Source organism: Lipotes vexillifer, unplaced genomic scaffold, assembly GCF_000442215.2.
Source record: "Lipotes vexillifer unplaced genomic scaffold, Lipotes_vexillifer_v1.1 scaffold1266, whole genome shotgun sequence".
In the NCBI taxonomy this organism is placed as follows: Eukaryota; Metazoa; Chordata; class Mammalia; order Artiodactyla; family Lipotidae; genus Lipotes; species Lipotes vexillifer.
The window spans coordinates 128498-156445 of NW_006778690.1; the positions used below are offsets into that span (position 1 = coordinate 128498).

At 40.5% G+C, this 27948-nt stretch overlaps 1 protein-coding gene across 1 annotated transcript in view; it reads left to right on the forward strand.

Moving 5' to 3' along the window:
• The window catches only part of SLC16A10 (solute carrier family 16 member 10), a 127957-nt gene extending 101129 nt beyond the window's left edge, over positions 1 to 26828 (forward strand). The window contains exons 4-6 of the mRNA XM_007451746.1: positions 13151 to 13294; positions 23030 to 23258; positions 25812 to 26828. Coding sequence (XP_007451808.1) covers positions 13151 to 13294; positions 23030 to 23258; positions 25812 to 26044 — 606 coding nt within the window. The 3' untranslated portion in view covers positions 26045 to 26828. The remainder of the gene's footprint in view (positions 1 to 13150; positions 13295 to 23029; positions 23259 to 25811) is intronic.
• Positions 26829 to 27948: the final 1120 nt, after the last annotated feature.

Below are 27948 nucleotides of genomic sequence, written 5' to 3' on the forward strand. Positions count from 1 at the left end.
AAGGAACCAGACTTGGGGTTGTTAAGACAACTTGCTTAGGGTTGAAAGGCCGGTGCCTGGTGCAGCTGGGGCTTGAGCCTGGTCTTCTTAAGAGTGTGGCTTTGAAGTAAGATATTTAAATGCTTGCAAAAAAAAGGATAGTAGTTTAGGCGTTGAAGGAATTGTACAGGTAACTTAATTGCACTTTTCTTTTTTTAAGTCTGGTAGAGGGACTAAGACACAGAAAGGTTAAGTTGCTTGCCAAAAGTCACATAGTTATAAAAGTGGCAGAACCTGGTGTAACATGCAAGAATATCCATGGAAAATGAATGGAAGCTTATCGTAGCCTAAAGTGTAAATGTGTATGTAGTAGAAACTGAATCGTTAGAGGAGTGAAGTTGTCTCACCTTACATAACTCTAGTCAATTTATAGGGTTCATTTCCCAATCGGGAGGTTGCTTCCCCATTTTGACACAGTCTAGTTCTTCAAAGCTGCCAGTAACAGTTGTACTGGCTTTGTCGTCTTTCTTTCATGGATATATTTAGAGCTCAGGGTTATGGTTATTGTGTGGCAGAGCCCTGAGAATGCAGGATTCATAGCAGAATCCATATAAACCAAAGGTTACTGTATATTGGGCCAGGACTGGGCTGCTGAGCTGACCTCTCTTGTTGTGTTTATCTCTGTTCATTGTAAGGTTCTGGCAGGAGAAGAGCCTTGGTGCCCATTACATATCCTCAGCCCTGGGATGATGATTGCAGAGTTTTGGAAACATTTTTAAAATGATTTCCAATGGAGTTGTATAATCTGAAGAGTTGCCCTATCTCAGTCTTCTTGGCACTGCAACCAAATAAAAGAGGCAGAGTTGACGTTTTAATTTTGTTTTTAGCCTGGACACTAAACACTAGAGGCTAAGTACTAGGGGCTAAAGTTTCATTATTTCCTCCCTCCCTCCCTCCCTTCGTTCTTTTTGTTCTTGATTTGGTTTATTATTCTGATTATTGTTACTTTAACACTTATTAGCTATGCAGAATGCTGTGGTAGTTTGCAGAATAAAAAGTAATCACATTGCCTTTTCAACAAGATTTTCTAATTTAAGTAATTTTTCTTCTATTTTTCATTCAAAAATAGGCTTATAAAATTTCTTTGACACAAGAATATTTCTTTGTATAGTATATTAATTTAAATATCAGAATTAACCATTAAGATTCCCTGTGTGCTGATTATATACACACGCACAACTCCTACATTTTTTTCCCTATTATGTGGTCTGGAAATGTTTTGTTTGTTCACTTATTTTCATTTCATTCATTCATTCCCATCCCAATGAACTTCCAGAAAGAATATAAAGGTATTTCCTTCACACATATATTTTCTGATTCAACTCTCACAGCAGCCTTTTATGAGGAAAGCAGTGCTAATACTGGTTTCTCCCACTAATAGATAAGAACCTTGACCATCAGAGAGGTTGTATTTTGCTCAAAGTTGCGCAGTCAGTGGCAGGGATGTTATTAGAATATAATTAGAATGGGTTATTCCATTCTGTCACTGTTGTATTTTCTTACACGTATGTGACTTCCTCTAATTATAACTCAGTTGTACAGATTCAGGTTGAGCAGATTCAAGCATTCAAGTGAATATCTGACAAATATTCACTGAGCACCTGTTGGGTGCCTCTAGGTGTGGGGATGCAGTGGTGAGAACAGACGTGATCTCTGCTCTCACGGAGCTCAATAAATAAGTAAGCACATAAATAAACAAGGTAGTTTTCACATAGTGATATTTTCTTTGAAGAAAATAAAATGAGATGGAAGGTGATGGTGGGACGTAACCTTAGTTTGTAAAGTCAGGGACAACCTCTTTGAGGAGGTGCCAGTAGGTGCCTTCTCTCAGTGAAGGGCAGCGTTAGGTATTTGGAAGATACAAAAATGATACAGCTTCCTATTGCCCTCAGGAAGCCTGTGACATGGAATTTCTCTAGTTTCCATCTTTTAGGCCAGCCAACAGTTGATGAATTTTTTTTATTCAACTTATTTTTATCTGATATATTCAAATCTGCATGTTAGAAATTTAAAATTCTTGCATAGGACCCAAGCGTTGCTTTTTCTCCAGATACTTCATTCACGACTTATAACTTCTGATAATACACTACAGTTTCTCAGTTCTCATGTGATTATTACAGGAGTGAATAGACATCCTCTCTCCATCACTTTATCCCCACTTTTTTTCAGATTTTTTTCAATGGTGTCTATGCTTTTCTTGCTTTTCTAACCTTGCATTTATTTCCCTGCAGATCTCAACATCTGCTGAAATTTGACTACTCAGGTTAGTGAAAATTTGCCCATTTATCAGTTTTGTGCATTAGGCAGTATTCACCAGCATTCTCCTACTTGAGATGAATAAGGATCTTTACTTCTCTGGCCACTTGTGTGTGACTAATTAATGGCGAAGTTAAATATCTACAGAACATTTTCATCAAAAAAAAGCTAGCCAGGTTGTTTTTGTTTTTTGGGGGGATTTTTTTCTTTCAAATTGTAATACACTAGCATAGGAACATGATAGGAAGACATTACATAATTAATACATAAGAAATCCAGAAAACTGATTATTTACAAATAAACTAAAACAGAGCTGCTGCTTTTAGTAAGGTAGAGTAAGTTTGTCATGTGTTCCAAATTATATTTATTTAGCCAAAAATAAGTATTTACAAATAATTCAACAATAGTTTTTAGAAGTGATGCGTGGTTTATTCAGGCATGAAAATTATCCCTAGAATGTAGGCCCCAAACTGCTAAAAGATTTAAAATTTGTGGGGGAGAACGAAATCCACAAGCATTTAAGAATATCTTATTTTAACTTAAGTTGAAAAGCAGCAGTAGTGTATTTTTGTTAGGCCCTTATCCTGTATAATGTATTCAATGTAAGTATGGGAAAGGCTGGTGAAAACTGTGGATTTATCTACAAAATACATTGGGGAGTTTTGTGTGGGGAGTGTCCAAACACCTCAGGAAGTGATAAAGAAGAACCAGGTAAGGTAGATTAGACAAGGGTAGGGACAGAGCCTCCTTTCCATTGCTCCATCCCCAGCACCGAGCATGTGCCTGGCACACAAATACTTTTTGACCAGTTTGAGGCTGAGCTATAGGTTGGTTGAATTGCTGGAATATGATGTCTACTAATTTCCCTACTCGTGACTACTTTTCATTCTAATAATACTTTATGTTCTTCAAATTCCTTTTTCTTTGATCCTCAATATACAACCCCTGGAGGTGAGAACAGTTTTATCTCCATTTTATAGGGAAAGGAGTTAGTTGCTTTTGAGACTTTCTCTGGCCACATACAAATAGTTAGTGACAGGGTGTGGTTTAAAGGTTAAATAATAGAGGTAAGAGTATGCTTATCTAGACTAGTGTCAATGTGGAGTAATTTAAAGATACGGAAATGGGTGGCTCGAGGTACATAGTCAGCCCTGCTGAGGTGAAACAACACCTCTTAGGCCTTGTACCATCTTCCAAGCTGCTTCCAGGAGAATGGGATGCCTAGGTGACCACAGCCCATTAAGTAGCCTAACAGATGACCCACGCTCTTGACCCATGTACACATCTGTGCAATTTAAAATGTTGCCATATGTTGATTATTTAATTTATGAAGCATTATAATAGCCTCAACGTACATCCGGTATCCCTGTTCCTACTTAACTGTATCTGCTTCTGTGAATACATTTTTTCCTTTTATGTTTCTTTCTCCTTGGGAGCTGTCTCAGGGACTTCTCACGATTCCCTGCCAGTGTCTCCTGGCTCCTGTTCTTCAGCTCTCGGGGCTGCCCTGGATCCTGGAGTAGGGGTTGCCCAGTCCTAGGGTTCTCGTCCTACCTCTTCCTTGTGAGGTGCTTTCTAAGTTCTGTATCACGTTCACCTTCACAGCCACGCTGTCACACATCTAGAGCAGTGTGTCAGACCCAGTGCTTCCTTTTCTCTCCTGAAACAAAATTTCTAGGTCATGAAACCTGCCTATATACATAATTTTTTAAAAAATCAGTAATGCCCCACTTGTAACACACGGAGAAATAAAAAGTAATTCTTGAATAAAATAATGCATATTTTAAAAGGTAATGCTTGGGGTACATGTGACAACATAGAGGAACCATGAAGACATTATGCTGAATGAAATAAGCCAGATACAAAGTCTATGATTCCACTTAGATGAGATACCTAGAGGAGTCGAATTCATAGAGACGAAAGTAGAATGGGGGCTTCCAGGGACTTGGAGAAGGGGGGGAAATGGGGGGTTATTATTTAATGGGTACAGAGTTTCAGTTTGAGAAAATGAAAAAGTTCTGGAGATGGATGGTGGTGATGTTTGCACAAGAAGGTGAATACTTAATGCCAATGACTGTACACACTCAAAACTGGTTTAAATGGTAAATGTTATGTGATATAAATGTTGTTAAAATAAAAAACAATAATTGGAAAAAAGGTAATGCTTGGGCACAACTATATCAGAAAGATAAAAATAGCCTCCACAGATTTCCGAAACACCCCCAAGGGAGTGGTACTGCCACTGTTGTGAACCAGTGTGCAGTATTGGTTTGAAACTAAGAAACTGATGCCCAAGATCTTAGACTCAGTAAGGAGTAGAGCTCATAATTTGACTCCAAAGACTTTTTTCTTCCTACTATGCATAGGCCTTCCGACTCTCAGTCCACAAAAGTTTTCTCTCTGCCATGCCAGCTGCCTTAATCCAGACCACTCAGGCTTTGTACTTTCTTATCTATCCTAAAGGGGTGTGGTCTTTTTCTTCCTGAACACTAAAATCACAAGACAGGACTGAACGTGTTTAAAATAATGTTAATCAACAACACCCCCAAACTCTGAAATAGTCTTATTCTTAAGAAAAGGGTAAAAAATCGGGGTAGACCATCTCAGAAGTATGTGAAAGCGACAGCAGTGGAAGGAAAACTTTTCTGGGCCTAATCCTAACATCCCGCAGCATGTGGCATCCCCAACCAGGGATCGAACCCATGCCCCCTGCAATGGAAGCTCGGAGTCCTAACCAGTGGACTGCCAGGGAATTTCCTAATCCTAGTAATTTTTAATCTTCATTCAGATAAAAAATTTTTTGAATTTTATGTGATACTGGGAGAGAGTCGGCAATTAGATAACTCTTAGAATTAATAGAAAAGACACTCACTATGGTGTGCCTTACGAAGACTAGAGGAGAAAGGAGGCCAGATGGCTTTTGGTAAAAGGGTTCTCTAGCCAGCACCACTAGTCTGAGGGAATCTTAGTGAGGAGAGGGTAGAAGAAGGTAGAATTTTCATGGAAGGATCAATCTTTTTTCACTTTAGAATTAAGGGCAAAATTAAGCTGAATAAGAACTAATAGTGCTCTAATTTCTCTCAAAAATTAGATCTACCTTAAACAAATTAAAATTTCAGTAAAACAACAGTCTTCACATCTTTCTGTGTTGAAGAAGAAATAGAACCAATTATGATAATTCACAAAATATCTGGCTTATTAGCATTATAGCCAGGGTCATTAAGTAAAGTTATAAAATTACCTAGGAATCCTAGTGATTTAAATAATACTTTCTGAAATTATCCCTTTCTATTTTAAGATGAAGTCTATCTTAAGCTTCTAAAATTTAACCTTGTTGAACTAGCCTTTTGTTGGGTGCATTTGTTCATTTTGGACTACTTTTCCAAATTCATGCAATTCAACTAATGACTGCAGACTCCATAACCCACACCTATCTATTTGCACATACATTTAGCTGATAGGTGATTTTATCACCAGATAAATCCAGGAGTAAGTTTAAAAGAGCATATCCCCCCCCCCAGCACACACCTTTTTTTTTTAACAAATGCAAACATAGAAACACATGATGCCTCAGAAGAGCATTAATCACAACCAGGAGTCCACATCTTCAGAGACCTTTCTATCACTGTGTATCTTCAAAGTACTCTACTAAAACGTTAGTCAGGCGGTCATGCCGTGGACCATGGCTGAGACCTCCCGAGCCATCTTGACCAGAGTAGAGGCAGTCTACCTCCTTCACAGATGGGCACTGTCTTAACAATTCACAGTCCATTGTGTTCATCCAAACTATCCAGGAACCAAGAGTCTGAGAGAGTGGTGACCCTGATGTGCCAAGAATGAGACTTCAAGAAAGAAACTATTCAGAATCATATTTGGATTTAGGTGGAATGGATAAAAATTTTAAATAAAGGATTAAACATCTTTCATTGTTCTGGAAGGACTAGAATAATTTTTGATAATTTGAGAAATATCTGACACAGAAGTTATTGTCAGGGTCACTAAATAATTTCAAGTGACCTAAAAATCCTAGTGACTTATTTTTTATTTCAAGATGTTCACCTTAACTTCTATAATTGAGGATTATTTGAACTGGTATCTGAATCCAAATTGGTTTTGACAGACAATTCCTCTAGAACATGTTGCCAAATCTTGATCTGATCTAAATAATGCTATGTTAAGGATGGACTTTTCTTTTTTAATCTAAGGAAAATTATTTTTCAAAAAAACAAAATAATAAAGGGTTTAAAGAATTTTTAGAGTTAGAAAATGTTTTCAAAATCAGACCAAGGTTTTCCAAACCATTAGCTGTCTTCCTTCCGAACTCTTTTTCTACCCATTGGTGGCTGTTAAATAATTTTCCTGGAAACTCTTCCCTCTTTTTTTCTCAGTCCTGACATTTATCTGTCTTAACAGCGCCATGTGTGAATACTTGCACTATGGAAACCCATCTTAATGAAATGGAAAGACTGGCCGTTTTGAAAAACAAACAGAACCAACTACCCATGCCTCCTAGAGTCCTGCCAGGCCAAAGGTCTGCCCTGCACTGGGTCAGCTGCTGAGCAGGCAGGCGGTACCCACACCCCGGGTTTAGTCATGTCAGATATCTTACTAGTATAGAGACAGTGGGCTGCCTAAGATGTTAGTCCTTAAAAATGTTGGCAGGCAAGGAAATTCTGCGTTTTCACTTCAAGTACATCTTGGAGCTGTTTTATTTCAAAGCACAGTTTATCAAATTTAACAGGTTAAAATGATGTTTTGAGGCTGACCTAATCAATGTCTTATGGCTATAGAGTCCGATTTCAATATTATATGATATAAGGGGCTTAATTTTATGTACCCATATCTATGGACTTAGTTTCCTGCTATCTTTAGTTACCTCACTGGGCTTGCTGGTGTACACTGCCCATGTAAAACTTCCTCAGGGAATGAATGCCCTTTCTTCCTTTTCTTAGCAAAAACAGAGATAGAGAAAACACAGTTGTTTAAAAAAGAAAGAAAAAACCAAACCAAACCCTCATTCCATACAGAAGATTTCTGTTCATCTTTCTTTGAAGTCAAAGGGTAATATAAAGTTTTGATTTGCAACAAGATCTGAGATTATCCATTAACCACTCTAGCAGGCCTTCTACTGCCTTTCAGATGTACATCTAATTTTTAAAGGGACCAGGCTCTTTTCTTTGTGTTTACCTTTCAAAAAGTATATTTAAGTAGAATGGTCTTTTAGAGTTACGGAGTAGCTTTTCAGATGTTGAAAGGATATATTCTTAGAAATTAAACTGCATGCAAATGAGAGGCAACAAGCTGAAACTGCTAATCTCAGGAGTGAACAGCAAGTGAGCAGAAGTGCTCTGAATGCAGCATCTCTGTTGGGAAGTAGGAAGCTGCAGAAATCATTCTGAATTCCACAACCCCTGAAAATATTGTGTAGCATTTACTATCCCATTTTTGAATGTACTGTGTAAATGTAAATGATACAGGTCCCCTGTCCCTGCCAAGAGTTTATTCTCTTTGACACAGAAGGAGTGCACGTGACTACCTGTTGCCCACCTTCTTTTCAGCTTGATGGTATGGATCTGAAGAGGAGGGCAGAGGATCAGGGAATCAAATGCTCACAGACAAGGACAGATGATGACTGCTGTCTGGAATCTGTTAATCTCCCAAAGGGTGTAGTAACTGCAACAACAGTGGATGATAAATATTGTCATTTTGGTTTTTTTTTCCTCTGTCCTGCAAAGGCAGTTATAGTTTCACTAGTCCCATAGCCTGCAGTGCTCTATTGGGCCTGGTTTTACTCTGCTTTCCTGGCCTTCCTAAAATACTGCTTTTGTTAGCACTTGGTACTTGAGTCAGTGAGCTGTTCCCACAAGTCCACTGTCAGAAATAAAGTTATCTTTGTTTTACGTCTCCTGTAGTTTCCCTTCTTTCTTAACTACTATACCCCCAAAGATGTGTAGTTTAAATTGTATATACCAAAGTTTTGTCATGTTTTTATGTAATAAGTTACATAAAAGAATTTAAACAAAAACCACCCATCCCCTTAAAAAGTTGTGTGTGTGGAAGGACAGTGAGGCTAATGACCATCATGGCATGGCCAAATAACACAATCTTAGAAAACAGAACTATAAGTAATTATTAGACTTTTTTTTTTTTTTTTGGCTGCACTGTGCGGCTTGTGGGATCTTAGTTCCCTGACCAGGGATTGAACCCGGGCCCTCGACAGTGAAAGTGCCAAGTCCTAACCACTGGACAGCCAGGGAATTCCCTAATTATTGGACCTTTTGGACCAGTGACCTCCTTGTTTTGCAGATGCGTAGCATCACTGGATTTCAGGGGCTTCCGTAAAGTGAGTTGGGATGCCCTTCTGTTGGGCCATCTTCTGTCGTGAAACCATTTGTCAAGGAGAAGCTTGAGTTTCTAATGCACTTATGTCAGCTGTATTGGACCTGGTTTTGTACTGTGGCCACCCCAAACTGAGCTTCCTTCATGGTTGACTCTGACAGCCAGAGGACTCAGCCTGGGATCTCAGTGGAAGAACACTATCTGATGTCTCCAGATGTCTGGCACTGAGGCTCCCTGTAGGGAAGAGGTAGAGAGGGGAGAAGCCAGGGCTAGACCAATCCAGCAGGAGGGTCACTTTCTTAGGCTGCTGCCCTCGACCTCTCAAAAACGGCTCTGCCTCTGGGCCCTAGGGAGCGGGGAGGAACTTCTCTCTTCAGTTGGCTGGTCAGAAACATGTCATCTAGAGAGAGAGGCTGAATCACCATTTACTTGAAGTGGGGATGGTTAGGAGGAAAGGGGGTAAATTGTGAGCTAGTGTGTCTTTCTTTCACCCGTGGATAAAGAATGAGCAGATATTATGGGATTTAAGTTCTTGGTTATTTTTGGATAACAAAACAATAAATAGGGTTTCACACAATCCAAAAATGGCTTCTGTAGTTAGCGAAAGTTGTTTGAATGATGGAAAATGTTTCAGGAGCAGGCAGCGTTCAAGCTGTCAGGTCAGCAAGGCTCTGGTAATCCCTGAGAGGTGTGCAGCCCTGGAGTAAACAAATGTTTAGAATAGAAACAAAAGACTAATTCCCTAAAGGCACTTACACATTTGGATAAAGTCCACTTTAAACCACTGCCGTACAAAATGGCGTTATCCCCTGTGTAGATAGTGGCTTCTGATATAAGCTTTGCATCGGTTTAATTAAGTTAGGTTAAATACGGAAACATCTGTTAAACATTTTCATGTCCCTTTCCATGTGACTCTTTATTGGAAATAATCAGTTTTGCCCAGCGTTCATGCCTTCTGCTGTGTGTGCCAGTCTCCAGAGGATAGAGAGATGGGCAGGGATTCGTAGAATAGTAGGTGGCAGTCATGGGAGGCTCAGGCTGCAAGTAGAACACGCCAGCTTTCCTGGGTACTACTCCCTCACCAAGAAAGGCTCTCTAGGACCCAGAGATGCAGCATCCCTAGATTCCATTCTCCAATCACCCAGATTCCCTTACTTCCTGACAAAAATCCAAAAAACAAAAACAAAATAAACCTCAACTTTATTTTGCAAATTTTGGCTGAGGGTGGGGAAGGAGGTATTAAAAGCTGTAGTTCTTGCTTTACTTAAACAATGACAACAATAATAAAATTCAATGAAATAATGACGCTTATAGCTGAAGAAGTAAGTTTCCACTTAAGTGTAATTTGAATTTACCAAATTTACCTTATTTCAAGAGACCCAAAACATTCCACCTCATTGTTTCTTTTAAGGATTACAAAGTGTAGAGCAGGGGGAAAAAATAAACCACTAATAAAGGATAATAGCAATTTGGCAGGCAGGTGTTCTTAGTTTCATCAAAAGAGTGACTAGCATATTCAGTCTTATTTGAATACCAAAGAATGTCTTAAAAAGTTATTCTAGATCCTTTGGGTGTTTCCTAAAGTGGATTAATACGTCAGAGTCTGGATTCAAATTCCAAATAAAGCTGACGAATACACATAATTATTATCTCACCTGCCTTAGATCAGGTTATTCATTTTCTTCAGAATTGAGCTGGAATCCATCTCTGATAAGGACTTGGAGGAATTAGCCAGTTTGAGGTCACTTTTATCAATAGCTGTTTTATCTTTGTGACCACAAGTGAATTTCTTAGACCAGCACTGTTCAGTAGAAATATAATGCAAGCCACATATGTAATTTTAAATTTTCTAGTAGCCATATTTTTAAAAGTTAAAAAAAACAAATGAAGTGGAGAGGGTGTGAAGAAAAGGGAACCCTCTTGCACTGTTGGTGGGAATGTAAATTGATACAGCCACTGTGGAGAACAGTATGGAGGTTCCTTAAAAAACTACAAATAGAACTACCACATGACCCAGCAATCCCACTACTAGGCATATACCCTGAGAAAACCATAATTCAAAAAGAATCATGTACCAAAATGTTCATTGCAGCTCTATTCCATCTATTCCATCTCCAGGCTCTATAGCCTGGAGATGGAAACAACCTAAGTGTCCATCATCAGATGAATGGATAAAGAAGATGTGGCACATATATACAATGGAATATTACTCAGCCATAAAAAGAAACGAAATTGAACTATTTGTAATGAGGTGGATAGACCTAGAGTCTGTCATACAGAGTGAAGTAAGTCAGAAAGAGAGAGACAAATACTGTATGCTAACACATATATATGGAATTTAAGAAAAAAAATGTCATGAAGAACCTAGGGGTGAAACAGGAATAAAGACACAGACTTACTAGAGAATGGACTTGAGGATATGGGGAGGGGGAAGGGTAAGCTGTGACAAAGTGAGAGAGTGGCATGGACATATATACACTACCAAAGTGGGATAGGGAGGGTGGGAGGGAGGGAGACACAAGTGGGAAGAGATATGGGAACATATGTATATATATAACTGATTCATTTTGTTGTGAAGCTGAAACTAACATACCATTGTAAAGCAATTATACTCCAATAAAGATGTTTAAAAAAACCAAAAAACAAATGAAATTAGTTTCATAGTATATTTTATTTAGCCAATATAGCCAAAATATTATTCTAACATGGAATCGGTATTTTAAAATTATTGAGATATTTTGTGGGTTTTTTTCCACTAAGTTTTCTAAAAATTTTTTTGTGTGTTTTACACTTAAAGCACATCTCAGTTCAAACTAGCCACATTTCAAGTGCTGGATAGCCCACACGTGGCTAGCACCTACCGTACTGGACAGCACAGTGCTGACATGGTGAGGCTCGGCAGCAAAGTAGGGAGGCTTTATCGGTCAAACCAGGAGTTTGAGCTTTACCCTGAAGGCTGTGGGGTCATAGCAGAGCAGTGTTATTTTTAATTTTGAACTTAATCAGGTGCTCTCAGAGAATGCAGGTTAGAGATTCAGGAGTTGGGGGCTGTAGCATGAAGCACGTTAAAGGCTGTTGTAGGGGTCCAGGTGAGAAATGATAACCCAGACTCAAACACTGGGGGGGACATGGACCAAAGGAAGAGTGTCTGAGAGATTTAGGAGGTAAAATCATCAGAACTGGGTGGTGACTGCTGGATCTGAAGGGAGGGAGGGGGTAATCTAGGATGGTTGTCCAGTTTCTAAACCTGGGTAGCTGGGCCAGCAGTAGTGGTGGTGACTGAAACGGAGGGAGGCAGGCTGTGAGGGGGTAAGTGCGGCAGGGTACCAGCTGGGCCATCGCGCTTTCCGGCAAATTTGCTTTGCAGGCTTTCAGAATTAAGGCCAGCGTTTGGTGTAGGGGACAGTGAGTCTGATTGTTTGAAACAACTGTTTGTTATAATAGCTCAGTGATTTCAGAGAAAGTAGTGGGAGTACAGACATGCTTTTTCTCCTTGCTGTGAGCACAGATAGGTGATCACTGAGAATGTGGAAGCGCTGAGCAAGAGGTGGAAAGCATGGAACTTAGGGGCCGTGGGAGCAAAGCTTGTGTTAGGCAGTGGGTGCTGAGCCGCAGGTTTTGTCACCCATTATAACACCTGCTAGTCACACTCCTTTTAAAACACTGTTGGGTTGTAGATTTGCGGTCACTATTCTAAGTAGACTGTAAATTGAGGGAAAAGGTCCTTTAAAAAAAAAAGGCTAAAATTAATATCACTATTAACTGTGTGTCAGGCACTAAGTTCTTTACAGAGATATTTAATCCTCACAAGCACCCTCTTGAAGTACTGTTGCTGTCTCCAGTTTACAGACAAGGAGACTGAGGCCCTAGAGGTTAACAACTTACCCAGGGCCACAAGTCTAGCAAGGAATGGAACCAGGACTTAAATGCAAACATTCTCTCTCCAGGTCTTTCTTCTTTCTGTTAAACTGACTCTATTTTTATCTGTTCTAATGCCACACAAATAGGCAAATCCTCAGGCAGAGAACCTTATGCTTTTATCCTGTAAGCTCCAGTATAACTTATTTCAGTTTGGTTCAGGTCCTCCTAGGAGAGATGAAACTCCAGAATTGAGCCTTAAACTACCTTTCAGGGGAGCAGATGATGGCTGGATCCTCGGGTGACCTTGTGAGGACAAGGTGGCACGGTGTGTTCAAAGGTCTCTTCCTTTAGCTCATGGCCCAGTGGTAACTGATAAAGGGTGTGCTGGTTACTTTTTATTAAAATTTTTTTAAACCCTCTTATAAAAATTCTTATTTCATTTATAAACAAGCTAAACCATGTAAGCTTTTCTTCATGTGTTCTCATAAAAAATTTTATAAATTTTTTTTACAGAGCAAATTCTATAAATATTTGAATTTGGAAGGGGATGAGAGTCCATAACATGGTAGAGACACAAAGGCATTTGTACAAAGCTTCAAAACTTGTCCAGTTTTCCTACCATATTTAGTGTGGCTTCTATCTCTTTGGTCTACAGATGAAACATGTGAATGAAAGGTTTCAAGATGAGAAAAATAAAGAGGTGGTTCTCATGTGCATCGGCATCACTTCAGGAGTTGGACGGCTGCTCTTTGGCCGGGTCGCAGATTATGTGCCTGGTGTGAAGAAAGTTTATCTACAGGTACTTTGTTAATAAGCCTTTTTTCCTCCAGCAAATTTATCCTTATCACCTAATGGCTCATTATATGTACTTATTTGCTTGAATTCTTCTGTAAAAATGAGAAATATTTTCTAGAACCTAACTTTTACAAGCAGTTTTTCAAGGGCAAAATCAGTTATGAGTTTTGGGTTTTCAACATGAGAAATTGGCGAACAAACAACAATCTTTGTCTTGTCATGGAACTCCACCAAACCAAAATGGTGTTTGCCCATTGTTTTTTCTAAGAATGATTTCTTTTTGGCATAGTTCTCATAGTCACGTGCCTTTTGCAATACCCTGTGAAATTCAGGGGTGTGCGTGTCTTCTGAGTTTCTTTACTGCAGATCGCCTCCTGGGTATTGTGGGGTGTGCTATTCCAAGATCACGTCGACACTTATTTGACAAGTATTTAAGTGACTCCTCCGTGCCAGACACTGTGCTAAATGCTACAGATGAAATATGGTCTGTGTGCTCAGTAGTTAATGGTCTCCTGGGAAGAAAGATAAAGCAGTGCTGCAGCACAGTGGAATAATGGTATGCTAGATGGGTGCCATGGAAACATAGGCGCAAAGCATCTGAATCACTAGAGGAGGTCTGAGCAGGCTTCCTGGGCTGGTGGAGTGTTAAGAGGTGAGTAATAGTTAAATAGATAAGACAGAAAAGGGTGTTTGTTGGAAGCAGAGGAAGCCACATGGGCAAAGAGATGTTAGGTCGGGGAAACAATGTTTGAATGGACTAAAGAGAGAATAGTAGATTGATTGGCTGAGGGATAGGCAGGAGTCAAGTTGGGAACGGCCTTTATGAGCACAGAAGAGGCTGAACTCTATCCTGAAATCTACCAGGAGCCGTTAAGGATTTTAAGCAAGGGAGTGACATGACATGAGTTGTATTTTTTTTTTTTTCCCGGTACGCGGGCCTCTCACTGTTGTGGCCTCTCCCGTTGCGGAGCACAGGCTCCGGACGCGCAGGCTCCGGACGCGCAGGCTCCGGACGCGCAGGCTCCGGACGCGCAGGCTCCGCGGCCATGGCTCACGGGCCCAGCCGCTCCGCGGCACGATCGGGGCACGAACCCTTGTCCCCTGCATCGGCAGGCAGACTCTCAACCACTGCGCCACCGGGGAAGCCCGACATGAGTTGTATTTTATAAAGCTTAACCTAGTGACTGTGAAGGGTGGAATACAGAGGAGGAAGGGCAAGAGTTCAGACAGTCACAAAAGGCCACATATCATGTGGTTCCCTTTATATGAAGTGTCCAGAATAGGCAGATCCAGAGACAGAGAGTGCAGCTTAGTGGTTGCTAGCGGCTGGGGGAAGGAGGGTATGGGGAGTGACTGCTCCTGGGTATGGGGTTTCTTTTGGGGTGTTGTAAATATCCTAAAACTAGGCAGTAGTGATGGTTGTACAATCTTGTTGTTAAACTAAAACCTGCGGTGAATCGTGCACTTTAAATGGGTGGGTGAATTCTTTGGTATGTGAATTTATATTTCAATAAAGCTATTGTTATTATTTTTTTAAAAAAGCGGAGGCACAGGGACTAGTTGGAGAATATTGAAATAGTCTAGGCAGGAGGAACCAGGGCAGAGATGTTGGGATCAAACAGGGAGTAAAACAGGGATACAGGAAATGAGAATTCAGTGGAGCCACCTAAGCTGGGTCTGAGATTTGTGGCTCAGGTAACAGTGGAAGGTTTTGCTGTTTTATCAAGATCGGTAATTCAGTAGAACAGAGTAAGATGATGAGTTTGTTTTTGCCATGTTAAGTTTGTAGTGCTTGTGGGAAAGCCAAGTTGAGTTTGGAGCTCGTGGGAGAGCGTGGCTAAGAGACCTGTGGGACTTCGGCATTCGTGGGCTTGTATGGGGTGAGTAGAGCGTGTGCAGGGGACACCGAAAGGGAGTGGCCAGCCTGGTAGGAAAAAAGCGAGGCACATAGTGTTTCCAGGGGCAGGAGTGGTCAGCAGTGTCAGTAACTAGTGAGAGGGCAGGCACATTAAAGACTAATAGGTTTTCACTGGATTTAGCAACAGAGGGGAGTTTCAGTGGAGTGGCAGGTGCAAAAGACTGATCATGATCAGCTGATTAAATGGAAATACAGGCAACTTTGTCAAGGGCTTGGCTGTGGAAGGAAGGTAAAGGAGAGACAAAAGGGGGGCTTGGGACTGGGGATTGAGCACGTCCATTCACTGTAGAGATGAGGGGCAGTATCTGAGCAGGGCCTTGAAGGAAAGGTAGAACTTGGGTGAAGGACATGGTTGGAAAAGACATTTATTACAGATAAATTGCCTTTAATTGATTTGAAGTAATAGCCATCACCATTTACTGAGCACTTCCATGTGCCAGACGATGAACTGAATGCTGTACGTACATTATCTTCTTTCCTCCTTGCCCAGCCCTTTGAGGAAGGTACCGTCGCTGTTTCCACTTATGGATGCCAACATGGAAGAACAGAGAAGCTACCTCACTGTGGGTGTTTGTGTATAGGGCCAGGCAGAGAGCTGCAGGAAGGAGTCTGGTGACACAGCTAGAAGGAAGTGCAGACAGCTAGTAGAGTGCTACTTTTTAAAATATTCACTGTGTTAGGATCATTCCCCCTTTTATTAATACCCAATTGTGGATATCCCTGTCGAACACTTAGCAGAACATTGTCTTGTTCTCAAGTGTCAAGGGAGCCCTCTAATGGAAATTGGTTGTATTACAGACTTTTGGCTTCCTTTCATTTTTTAAAATCAAAAAGGAGTGCCCATTGTGCCCCAAGCACCAGCCCAGACCCTGGTGGGGGTGATACAAACAAGACAGACGTGGTCCCTGAGTTCCTGGAGCCAGACTTGAGGCAGGAGAAAGCTGGGAGTGAATGGGAACTCAAGAAGACAGGGAGAGTGGCCTGGGAAGAGGTTGGGAAGAGGAGGGCCCAGATTAAACAGGGCCTTGAAATTCCTGATGCAGACATTTTACTTGAAGCATAGTAGGTCTTTCTTGGGGAATGACGTGATTTTACATTTTAAAGTCGCTGTGGTCGCTCTGTGTGTGGAGGCTGTATTACTGGGAGGGAAGCAGGAGTGCTGGAGGGAGGGAGACCAGTTAGGAGGCCAATACAGTGTTCCGGGTAGAGGCGATTGGGGCCCAGACTAAGGTGCTGTGATGGATGAAGTCATGGTATGTTTTATACATCAGCACTTTACTCCGGAACAACTATAACTTTAGAAAGTTTCCCCCTACAGGCAGGGCAGTCAGGTCGCTTACAACATATTGGGGGCACATACGTTAGTATTTCATGTGATTTATGAAAGAAAATATAGCCTTTCCTAGCTTGTCCCATGTTTGGTCTGCAGTTACACGGCAGTGCGTTAAGAATCAGTAATTTCGTATTGGATGAAAGGTTAGTCACAGCCTGGCTTCTTTTAGGTCGCATCTGATTTTTTTCATCCAAATGTGGTGCAGTGTGTAGCACCTGGTAGTACGGGCTGAGTCACAGGCGAGATGACTGCAGTCCAGCCCAAGGAGGCCCATGGAGGAGAAAGGTGGCCTTCAGTGTGTCCTGTGCTGCTGGGAGCCACTGACAGCACAGGGGCCAACGCAGGCCTACCCCACGCAGGCGGCTGGGCTTACTACCCTGCTCTGTCCCTCCTTTTTCCTGGCTTCCCTGCCCCAGCTCCCAGACATTCAGCGTGGGTTTTGATTCTTGGCTCTTTCTTCTCTGCTGCGACCAACTCCAGCTCTGCCTGTTTGCTTATTCTTCCTTCTCTCCCTGTCTCCCTGCCTGGCTGTCCGCCCTTTGGCGGCCTTTAAGGGTTGGAATGCTTCTGCTGCTTATCTTCCTCTCCTGCCTTTTGTTGGTGCTGTGTTTTCTCAGACATGCCTGCTCCTTGCCTTCGTCTGTTACAGCTCAGCCTGGTGGGGCCACGGCAGTTCCCCTCCCTCTCTGTCCCCATCACACTGGTTCTGAGTAGCCTCCGGGCCCAGAACACACTTCACAGCCTCCCACATGTTCTACTTTTGGGGCACAGTCATCTTGGGTTTGGGAGGCCTCAGAGTAGAAAAGCACAGGCTCTGGAGTGTGATATGACTTGTCTCTAGATCCGGCAGAGGGCTGTGTGAGGACTCATGGTGACAGCTTGCTTGCTTGCTTGCTTATTTATTTATGTAAATTTATTTATTTATTTTTGGCTGTTGGGTCTTCGTTGCTCTACACAGGCTTTCTCTAGTTGCGGCAAGTGGGGGCTACTCTTCGTTGCAGTGCGTGGGCTTCTCATTGCGGTGGCTTCTCTTGTTGTGGAGCACGGGCTCTAGGCACACGGGCTTCAGTAGTTGTGGCTCGCGGGCTCTAGAGCGCAGGCTAGGTAGTTGTGGCGCACAGGCTTAGTTGCTCTGCGGCATGTGGGATCTTCCTGGACCAGGGCTCGAACCCGTATCCCCTGTGCTGGCAGGCAGATTCTTAACCACTGTGCCACCAGGGAAGTCCCGGTGACAGCTTATTTAAAGTGCCGGCCCAGAGTGGATCATTAATAGATCCTTGCTTTTATTGTTTTAGTGTTCTATTAAATACTGAGGCAGATCCTGGTTTGGAACAGGTATCAAGAAGGAGACCTTGGTTATCCTGATTTGGGAATCTTTGCTTATAGGTAACAGAGTTTAGGAATATATCTTACACTTCTGCTTAAGAGTTCTGAATTTAAACTTCCATCAGGGTCCTGGGTTCCAGGTATTTTCAGCGTAACAATTCTAAATGCCGAGCAAAGAGATGACCGAACTGCATTATATAGAATAATGATGGTTAAAGAAAATCTTTGCAAGGGTTCCTGGAGTACTTTATTAGGAGAGGAAAGGCTGTGTCCTGGTATCTTCTCAGTCATCTTTCTTAACTTCACAGACCTGTCTTTCTAGTCACCATTAAATTACTGCAGATTTGTGTGTTTAATATGTAACTGTTGTAAAAGTGTGGAAGTTTTTTTCAAAGGTTTGGAAGTTGTAACTCTAATGACAGAATCAAAAACTTTGGGTTTAGATCACTTTCCCATTGTGTCAGATTTCTCTGTGCCATGGACATACTGAAATATGGACGTCATATCCATGTACGTAAAGCAGACAAACCCAAACAACATGTGTGTACACAGAAAAGGTCTAGGAGGCTCACCAAATTGTTGAGCGGTTATTCCTGACGAGGAAGGTGGGAATGGGTTGAGGGTGGGAGGGGGTTGAAGGGAGACTTTCATATATTACTTTATATATTTTTCTAAGGTTTGAAATTTTTCAAGAATGTATTCATGAGTTACTTTTGAAATTCAGAAACTTTTTTTGTAATTTAGAAAAATTAATCACTTTTGGATCCAACTTCCTGTGTAAGCTTCCTCTTCTGGTTGGAGTAGAATGAACTGATCAGCGTTGTCCAGTTTTCTTTTTTTTGTTGTTGCTGTTGTTGTTGCTTTTTGTTCCCTTTTAGCATTTTGTGTTTTCCTGAAGATACACTGGGATAAAGGTACATGCTTTACCAAACATAAACTATTTCTCAAATGGTATCCAAATATATAGTAGTTCCCCGGCCTGAATAAGGAATCAGACGACAATTCTCTGTTCTCGCCTGGGCTGTGGCACTGGGGCCACTTCCCCCTCCAGGCAGAAATGGTGGTACTCACGTGCCGTGGGGAAAGTTGAACAGACTCCCTGTGAAGCACTTCCAGAGAACTGTGTGCTTTAGAAGGAGCCAGCCACTTGGCTGTTCCCTAAACACTTCCCTTTAGTGTGATGGACCTGCAGATCTCTGCTGCCAACTACTGGGTTCCTAGCCAGAGGCTCTGAAAGTCTGGAAACTTTATAGTGAATAAATTTATAGGAGCAACCCTTGATTCTAACTGTGGCCAGTTGTGCGCCTGCCTCCGAAAGTGCCTTCTGCTATTCAGGTGCAGCTCATTTTTCCTCTTCAGTCATATACTTAGATTCCTGAGCAAAACTTCCCGACAGTTCTCTAAAAATGCTCTCTTTGTGACAGAAATGGGAACAGTAATAGCAAAAAAACCCACCTTTTCTTTGTTTGTTTGTTCTTAGGTACATAAACTAACTTAAGCCGGGGGTTATTCTTCTAGAGCCTGTTCAATTATGACAGAAGATATTTCCTTGTATGGTTTTAAGAAACAAAAGCAAGGAAGACATCTCAACAGTCAATGCCTTATTAAGTGTCAGTGCCAGAGCCTAGAAGAGGATTAGGAACCTCTGAATCTCTTATTTAAATCTAACCAGAGCTACTGAGTTTGGGGCGGAAAAAAAGATTGTATGTAATACTAAATTTATTCACCTTTCAAACTGGGGCCTCGTGTCTACAGATCAGTAGATGTTTGGGGAAGTGATGAACCTCCTACACGCAGTGTGCTAAATAAACCTTGGCCTGTGCTCCTTGTGGCTCGGATGTCCCTGCAGGTGGGCAATATGTATGTCCTCACCAGCTTGGCCTGCTTACCTCCTAATTTAGCTACATTTGGGGTAGTTACATCTGCTTAGAAAGAGCAGTGTTTCTCACTACTGTAGCTACAAATAAGGCAGAAGTAGCTAGGTATTTTCTGAGAAATGCTATAGAGTAAGTGTGTAAATTTCTATAAATTCAATTCTTAAAGAAAAACCAATAAATTTTACTTTTAAATAACAACTAATAATTTTTATTTAACAATTGTTATTAAAATTTAACAGTTTTAAATACTTGAAAAAGAATATAAATGAACATAATTTGAATTGAGAAAAGGATAACTTGCAGTCAGGTAAAGTATTAAGAAGTAATATGCTCAAAATATATAATAATAAATTTGAAACTCTTATATGATTTCTTTTTTAAAAAAATCCTTTGTGTATCTATACACTAGCAATCCTTTTTTAAAATAATTAATTAATTAATTTTTGGCTATGTTGGGTCTTCGTTGTTGCCCACAGGCTTTCTCTAGTTGCGGCGAGTGGGGGCTACTCTTTGTTGCGGTGCACAGGCTTCTCATTGCGGTGGCTTCTCTTGTTGCAGAGCAGGGCCTCTAGGTGGGTGGGCTGCAGTAGTTGTGGCACTTGGGCTCAGTAGTTGTGGCTCATGGGCTGTAGAGTGCAGGCTCGGTAGTTGTGGCACATGGGCTTAGTTGCTCCGCGGCATGCGGGATCTTCCCGGACCAGGGCTCGAACCCATGTCCCCTGCATTGGCAGGCAGAGTCTTAACCACTGCGCCACCAGGGAAGCCCCTCTTATATGATTTCTTACAAAACTGACCAAAGAACAAAAAGTTGAAGGGGCCAAAAATGGATAGAAAGATCAGGATAACTACCATAAGTGCCTCGGTCTCATGTTACATAAATTGGTCCAAGAAAACATTTGTTTATTGAGCAAAAATGACTTTGGGCTAAGCTTTCAACAGTCACTCTGGTTGTCTTACCTTGGAAGAGATTTGTTCTGAACAAAACAGTAAAAGAATAGGAAGCACATTGAAAGCTCACCTAGTAGAACTACAGTTGTGTGGTTGGGAATATTTGGTATGTAGCTTTACCAGTTAAACCCATTCCATCTGGCCCCGTGATGTCCTAACATTTTACTCCAGGTTCTCTGGAATTTGTAATGATAGATACATTTCTAAGATTCAAGTATTTATCTCCTTTTGTGTTTGTAGATAGACTAAAAATGTATCTAATTAATAATATTAGGATTTTTCCTTATTAGTTTTTCAATAAAAATAACTCAAATCTTTACTTACTTGCTAGTTTCAGCCCACTTTGTACATTCTGATTTATCTTTAAATCTCTTTTTGTGTAGATGGGCAGCATCAGGGAGTCTTTTTATCGAGGTCACAGAAAGCTAGAACCCGGTCTGTCCCTCTGAGCCTTATTAGTTCTTTCCAGTCTATAGGCTGCAAACCCAGTAATTACCCACCACTAAGAAATTATGCTTACGCTTTGAGGGAAATTGGATTGGAGAAAAAGATGTTTAAGTAGAACATAGAAAATCAGAATGGGAGATTATGTTCTTTAGAAAATGTGAAGTGCCAGACTTATTTTTCAAATAGCCAACTCAGAGTCTTAAACTAATTATAATTCTACCATAAAGCTATATTTTAATAATGAAGAAGAAAAATTGATTCAGCTATATAATATGTTGTTGTCAAAAAGCAACCAACCTGGAGTTTAAAACCTTTTTCAAGAGTATGTTTCTTATTGTGGGGTCAGTGGACAACTTGTGTCAAAGTCACCTGGGGAGCTTGTGAAAATCACCATTCCCAGATCCCTGTTCCTCAGGTGATCTTGATGTGCACTAAGGTTGTGAGGGGCTGCCCTGAGGTGTGCAACCAAGCTTGGTATGCCTTAGACGTGCCTAGTGGGTCCTGGGAAAAACAGAGCAGATGAAGACGGTGATCCAGATGGCTGCTTTATGTGGCCTCTACCTTCCTCCCCAGCCCCACTGTCATCAGAGGGTACCCTCTAGAAATTGTTCCATCGTTCCCTGCTACCTACTGCCCAGGCAGACCATGGGTTCCAGGCTGGCTCTATCCAGGGTTACTAAACCTCCCAGCATCATTCTCTTCATCTGTAAAACGGGGAAAACATTAGTACCCATCTCATAAGATTGTTATGAGAATCACGATCTAAAGTCCTTAGAAAAATGTCTGGCATTTCATAAACATTAAATAACTAATAGTTGCTATTATATAAATACTTTTTTAAAAAGCTGATTCTTTTTAAAACATTTCTTCCACGAATGAGTGAATGATCCAATTTTAATTAGTTCTTTGCCTAAAAAAGCTATTGAATTGGCCACTCCTTCCTTTTTTGTACCCACCGTACTTTGAATATACAACTACAGCAACATCTAGAACACTTCCTGTGCATTTATTTATTTACATGGTCATCTCCCCACAACCCAAGGGTAGGAACCAGGTGTTATTCACATAGCACGGTACACAGAACATAGCACAGTAGCTACCAAATGGCAGGGAAAATCAAGTGTTTGATTCTATTAATTACTCTAACGCTAAAATGAAAGTGTTCAGTGGTGCAAAATATTTCTCAACCTTAACTCTGGGGTGCTTAAATAGGGTATATCTATGACTTAGCATCAAAAGACAATGTTTGAAAATATTCTTTGGCAATAATAGTCATTGATTTACACTGTAAATAAAACTGGATTATATAGGGCTTCCCTGGTGGTGCAGTGGTTAAGAATCCGCCTGCTGATGCAGGGGACACGGGTTTGAGCCCTGGTCCGGGAAGATCCCATATGCCATGGAGCAGCTGAGCCCGTGTGCCACAACTACTGAGCCTGCACTCTAGAGCCCATGAGCCACAACTACTGAGCCTGCATGCCACAACTACTGAAGCCCGCGTGCCTAGAGCCCGTGCTCTGCAACAAAAGAAGCCACTGCATGAGAAGCCCACGCTCCGCAATGAAGAGTAGCCCCCGCTCGCTGCAACTAGAGAATGCCTGTGCAGCAGTGAAGACCCAATGCAGCCAAAAATAAAATAAAAATAAATAAATTTATTAAAAAAAAAATCCTTACTTTCTTCTTGTCCCTTAATGGAAATATTGAGAAAGTGCTGGGGGAACTTGGGGGAGATGATTATGGGAGTTGATTATGTATATATATAAAATCAAGGCAAACTGGGCTGAGGAGGCGACTGACCAGTAACCACTTAAAAGTCCTAAGCCTGTTGCTCAGTAATCGTGACGTTCACTTTTCCCGAGAGCAGAGTTGACATTGTGGTGTCTGTCCTAGGTCCTGTCCTTTTTCTTCATTGGTCTGATGTCCATGATGATTCCCCTGTGCAGCGTCTTTGGGGCCCTCATTGCTGTCTGTCTCATCATGGGTCTCTTCGATGGATGCTTCATTTCCATTATGGCCCCCATTGCCTTTGAGTTAGTTGGTGCCCAGGATGTCTCACAAGCAATTGGATTTCTACTCGGATTCATGTCTATACCCATGACTGTGGGCCCACCCATTGCAGGTAAATTATATTAATTCATAGCATTTTCTACTGTAGGTCCTAAGTCTCACTTATATGTTAAATATATTATGATTTATTGGTTTCTGGTGTCTTGCTTTGTATGTGCCTTATCTATAACATTTTTAATAAGACCAGCTGTAGATGGCATGTTGGAAAAATTTGCCGATGAGTACTCTTATTCTTATTGATATCTAAAACACTCAGTGAAATGTGTAGCAGTTAGGTTCTGGACTTTGAGCTTTCAGAGTTCCTATATTTCACTTAGTATGTGTTTTGGAGGAATAGCAGTGTGATTTCTTTTTAGGAAGAGGTGAAGATTCTGAAAGATTTCTAAATATGTATGCTTTGTGTAAGAGATCATAGCCCCCTGAGAAGTAGTTAATGAAAAATAACACTTAGTAGAAACAACCCAAATGTCCGTCAGCAGATGAATGGATAAATAAAATGTGGTATATCCATATCGCAGAGTATTATTCAGCCATAAAAAGGAATGAAGTGCTGTACTGATACATGCTACCAGGCAGATGAACCTCAAACATGTGCTAAGTGAAAGAAGCCAAATACAAAAGGTCCCATATTATATGATTCTGTTTCTGTGAAATATCCAGAATAGGTAAATCCATAGAGACAGAGAACAGATTGGTGGTTGCCAGGGGATGGAGGGAAGGGTGATTAGGGAGTAACTGCATAATGGGTGTGGAGTTTTCTTTTGGTGTGATGAAAATATTTTGGAACTAGAGAGAGGTGGTGGTTGTACAACATTGTTAGTATACTAAATGCCATTAAAACGGTTAATTTTATGTTATGTGAATTTCACCTTTAGAAATCTTCTGAATGATAGTATAAAGATGTTTCACGTTCAGTATTAGTTGGGTGCCACTGTAAATTATTATAAGATTTGATAAAATTATTAAATTTAAATGTATGTACTATCATCTGTGTCTGGTACCTGAGTGGCTCAGTGAAAGTTCAGTTCAATTCATTCTCATATTCAGAACCACACATATCAGTAAATTTGCCAGTTGGGAATCTAGTCATGTATCAAGCAAGCAGAACCTCTACTGAGCAGACCAAATAAAAGATAAGTTCTCAAGATCACAGTCTCCTTTTAGGGAAAACCCTCCAGTCCTTCCCTTCTCCCCCAGGTAATACACTATTTTTACATCTTACAAGCTTAGTTTGTTAGGGTTTCCAAGTCCACAGCAAATTACAAGCAGCACTTTTGTAGAAATGGTGTTTGCTACTAGAAGTGACTATAACAGATCAAGAATGAAGGAGTTAACAGGAAACTTTCAAAGCAGGCAGAAGAACAGCAGGAGGTTCTGAGGGATCATAGTATTACAACCAAACATATTAATTTATGTTCATAAGGATGAAAGGTTCAGTTATATGTGGAATGTTCTGATTCAGGGGATAGGAAAAGCATATATTTAGATATGTTGTATATTTTAGGTTTCCATTTGGAATGACTGTACACCTTTTTCTTTTTTTCTTTTTTTTTTTTTTTGATGTTGGTACTTACCTGAACAAATCCTCAGCTGTTTACTTAGCAGAGTCAGATATTCAGTACAATGTGTTCCTAGAACATTTCAGATAACTTAGGTTATATAGTAAAAGTTTAAAACACTAAGATAACTTTTAAAATCTGGATTTGGTTAGAGAAATTAGAAATAAGGAGTATTCTGACAGTTTTTAGAAGCAGAGCCCTAGGATCTATTAGAGTACCACACACATATATTCTTATATTTTCTTCCCATGTGCTGACAAACCTTAGTTTCTTTCCAAAATGTATTTAACAACCTAGTTTTTTCATCCTGACTCTTAGATTTATAATTTTTCATGATTTTGGATTATACTTTTTTTTTTTTTTTTTTTTTTTTCTTGCGTTATGCGGGCCTCTCACTGTTGTGGCCTCTCCCATTTGCGGAGCACAGGCTCCGGACACGCAGGCTCAGCGGCCATGGCTCACGGGCCCAGCCGCTCCGCGGCATGTGGGATCCTCCCGAAACGGGGCACGAACCCGCGTCTCCTGCATCGGCAGGCGGACTCTCAAGCACTGCGCCACCAGGGAAGCCCGGATTATACTTTTAAGTAGTTTCATGTTATTTCATAAACAGGCCCAAGAAAGGTTTAAAACGTAGACATTTTGAGGTCTGTGTGTATGAGAGAAGTTTCAGCTTGACGGTCTGTCCACCTTCAGCTAAAACGGGACCTTTACACCATGTGTCAGAATATCCCAAATGGCCCCTGAAGGGTTTTGAGAAAGCCAAACCTTGGTTGAAAATATTTTTTCCATGTAATATCTTGGTAGGAAAACTCAAAAGCCCGTCACAGACTTGCAGCAAGATTAAAGAAATGAGATCTTTTTCTTCCTCATATCAGAAAAGGTTTATATTTCAGACCCATTTCCTTAAAAATGTCTGATATCTGAGATGTTTGAACTAGCCTGCTGAGATGAAGATACTAGGTTGGCAGTAGGCCACCAGAGTGACTAATCTGAGACCCCAAGAGCCATACTTGTTCTCTCTTGGTGACAGTTTTTTCCCTTCCCAGGGTTACTCCGTGACAAGCTGGGCTCCTATGATGTGGCATTCTACCTCGCTGGAATCCCTCCCCTTATTGGAGGTGCTGTCCTTTGTTTTATCCCATGGATCCATAGTAAGAAGCAAAGAGAGATCAATAAAACCACTGGAGGAGAAAAGATGGAGAAAATGTTGGAGAACCAGAACTCTCTGTTGTCAAGCTCATCTGGAATCTTTAAGAAGGAATCTGACTCTGTTATTTAATGTCTTATATACCTCCACCAGACTGGACTTGCTTTTAGAAGTTTAAGCAAGTTTTCCTTTTATATGAATTGCAAATTTCTTATTTTTTTAATCACATCCTAGGAATAGCACAATAATCGGGAAATAGAACCCTTATTACTACAAGAATCATTTTTTGCCACTGAATAGCTGTCCAATATTTCCATGAGTCTGAGGCCGGAGACTCAGACTCAATTTCATGTACAAGAAAACCTGTCTGAAAGTCAAATATTATGAGAATATGAAGCTATCTCAGTAAAAAGTAACTTCAGAAACTGTGAGCGCTATTTAGCTTATACAAATATTTAAAAATACCTCAAGCTATATTGAAAGGGTTGCAGTTTGGTTAGGACTGGAAATATTGTTTGTTGTCTCACTTGGTGTTTTTAGTTTTGGTATCTTTGTTTTAATTTCTTCTGCTATTTGGAAACAAAATTTAAGCCTGGATTCTAGATAATATCAGATCTACTTAAATCTCAAGTCTATGTTAAAATTGCTCGTCTGCTCTTAAATAAGCTTTGAAAGTAAGTTATTTTGACTTGCTCCAGTGTCAAGGGACCTTCTCGGGCAGGTACTGACAAGGTGTTCAGAATCAAGGGTGTGGGATGAACAGGATCCTGTTCATAAGGGCAGAACAGTTCAGAAATCAGACATTTCTTCCATTTACATTTTTCCCCTTTGGAATTGCAGTGTGTTTTACTCAAGTAGCCAGAAACACCCCAGATTTCTGAATTTGTTTAAATTGTAACAATAAAGTAAAATAGAAGAATTGAAAGATACTCTGGCATTTTAAGTTAGAATCTTTCTGACTTCTGATTTGTTGCTCAGTAAGACTTTGTTTAAATATCAGGTCCTAGTGCATGTTATCAAGTTGCAGTTTTAGGCACAAATGGGAAAAAAACATCTTTGTGAAGAAAATATCTATTTCTGATAGAAAGAATTGCTCAAATCGGTAAAACTTTCTGACAGAAATTTGCATTCATATGTACTTATCCTATTGTGTTCCCCTTTAACATTGCCTGTATTTTTAAAAATATTTTTATACACAGACAAATATAAGAAGGCTATTTGAGTTTCAAAGACTTAAAATTAAAACCGAAGTCATGACATGACCCATATCTAAAAAACATCAGAACACGTCCCTCATCCCTGAAATTGTATTTTAGTACATTTTTCTTTCTTATTTAGGTCTTTAAGTTAATAATGTGCAAAGCATATTTAAATCCTAAATACATATGTATATTAGATCTTCCTCAGATGTAGCTTGTTCACATGGGAAAATGCTGTTTTTATAAAGCACCTGAGGATTCACCTGTTTCTAAAGTCTCTGTGCTGAGAGAAATGAAACCTATTATCTCCCTACTTCTCTTTTCAGCTTCAATCGTTTGTGAAAGGCAAAGTCCTTCCATTCCTGTCTCTAGCTGAGGATGGAGATGCCTGGAAAGCATATGAATTTGCAGTTGTTGATGGGAAAGGAGGGCAGGCAGGGGGAGGAGCAAAGTGAGGCTGTTAATTAAACATCATCTAGAAAACCCAATAACTTTTCCTTTTAGTATCAGCTTTCTCATCTGCAACCTTGAAGGTTCAAAGTGTAAATACTAAATACGGAATTTATTTCTAATAGAACTTTAAATTATTTTGATCTTGGAGACACTCTGCAACTTACGACTTCCAATTCTTCCACATTTCATATTCAGGGGACTTAGATAATTTGGTTTTTGGAAGGTTCTGTTGCATTAAAAAAAAAAAATCTATATTTTGACCATGCTGCCCTTTCATGTTCTTATTTTATTTAAGCTTTTACAAAATGACTTAGAAATGATAATGTAATACATTATTAGTTTCTTCATTTAGTCATGCCCAGTTATATAAAACATTATTTCCTC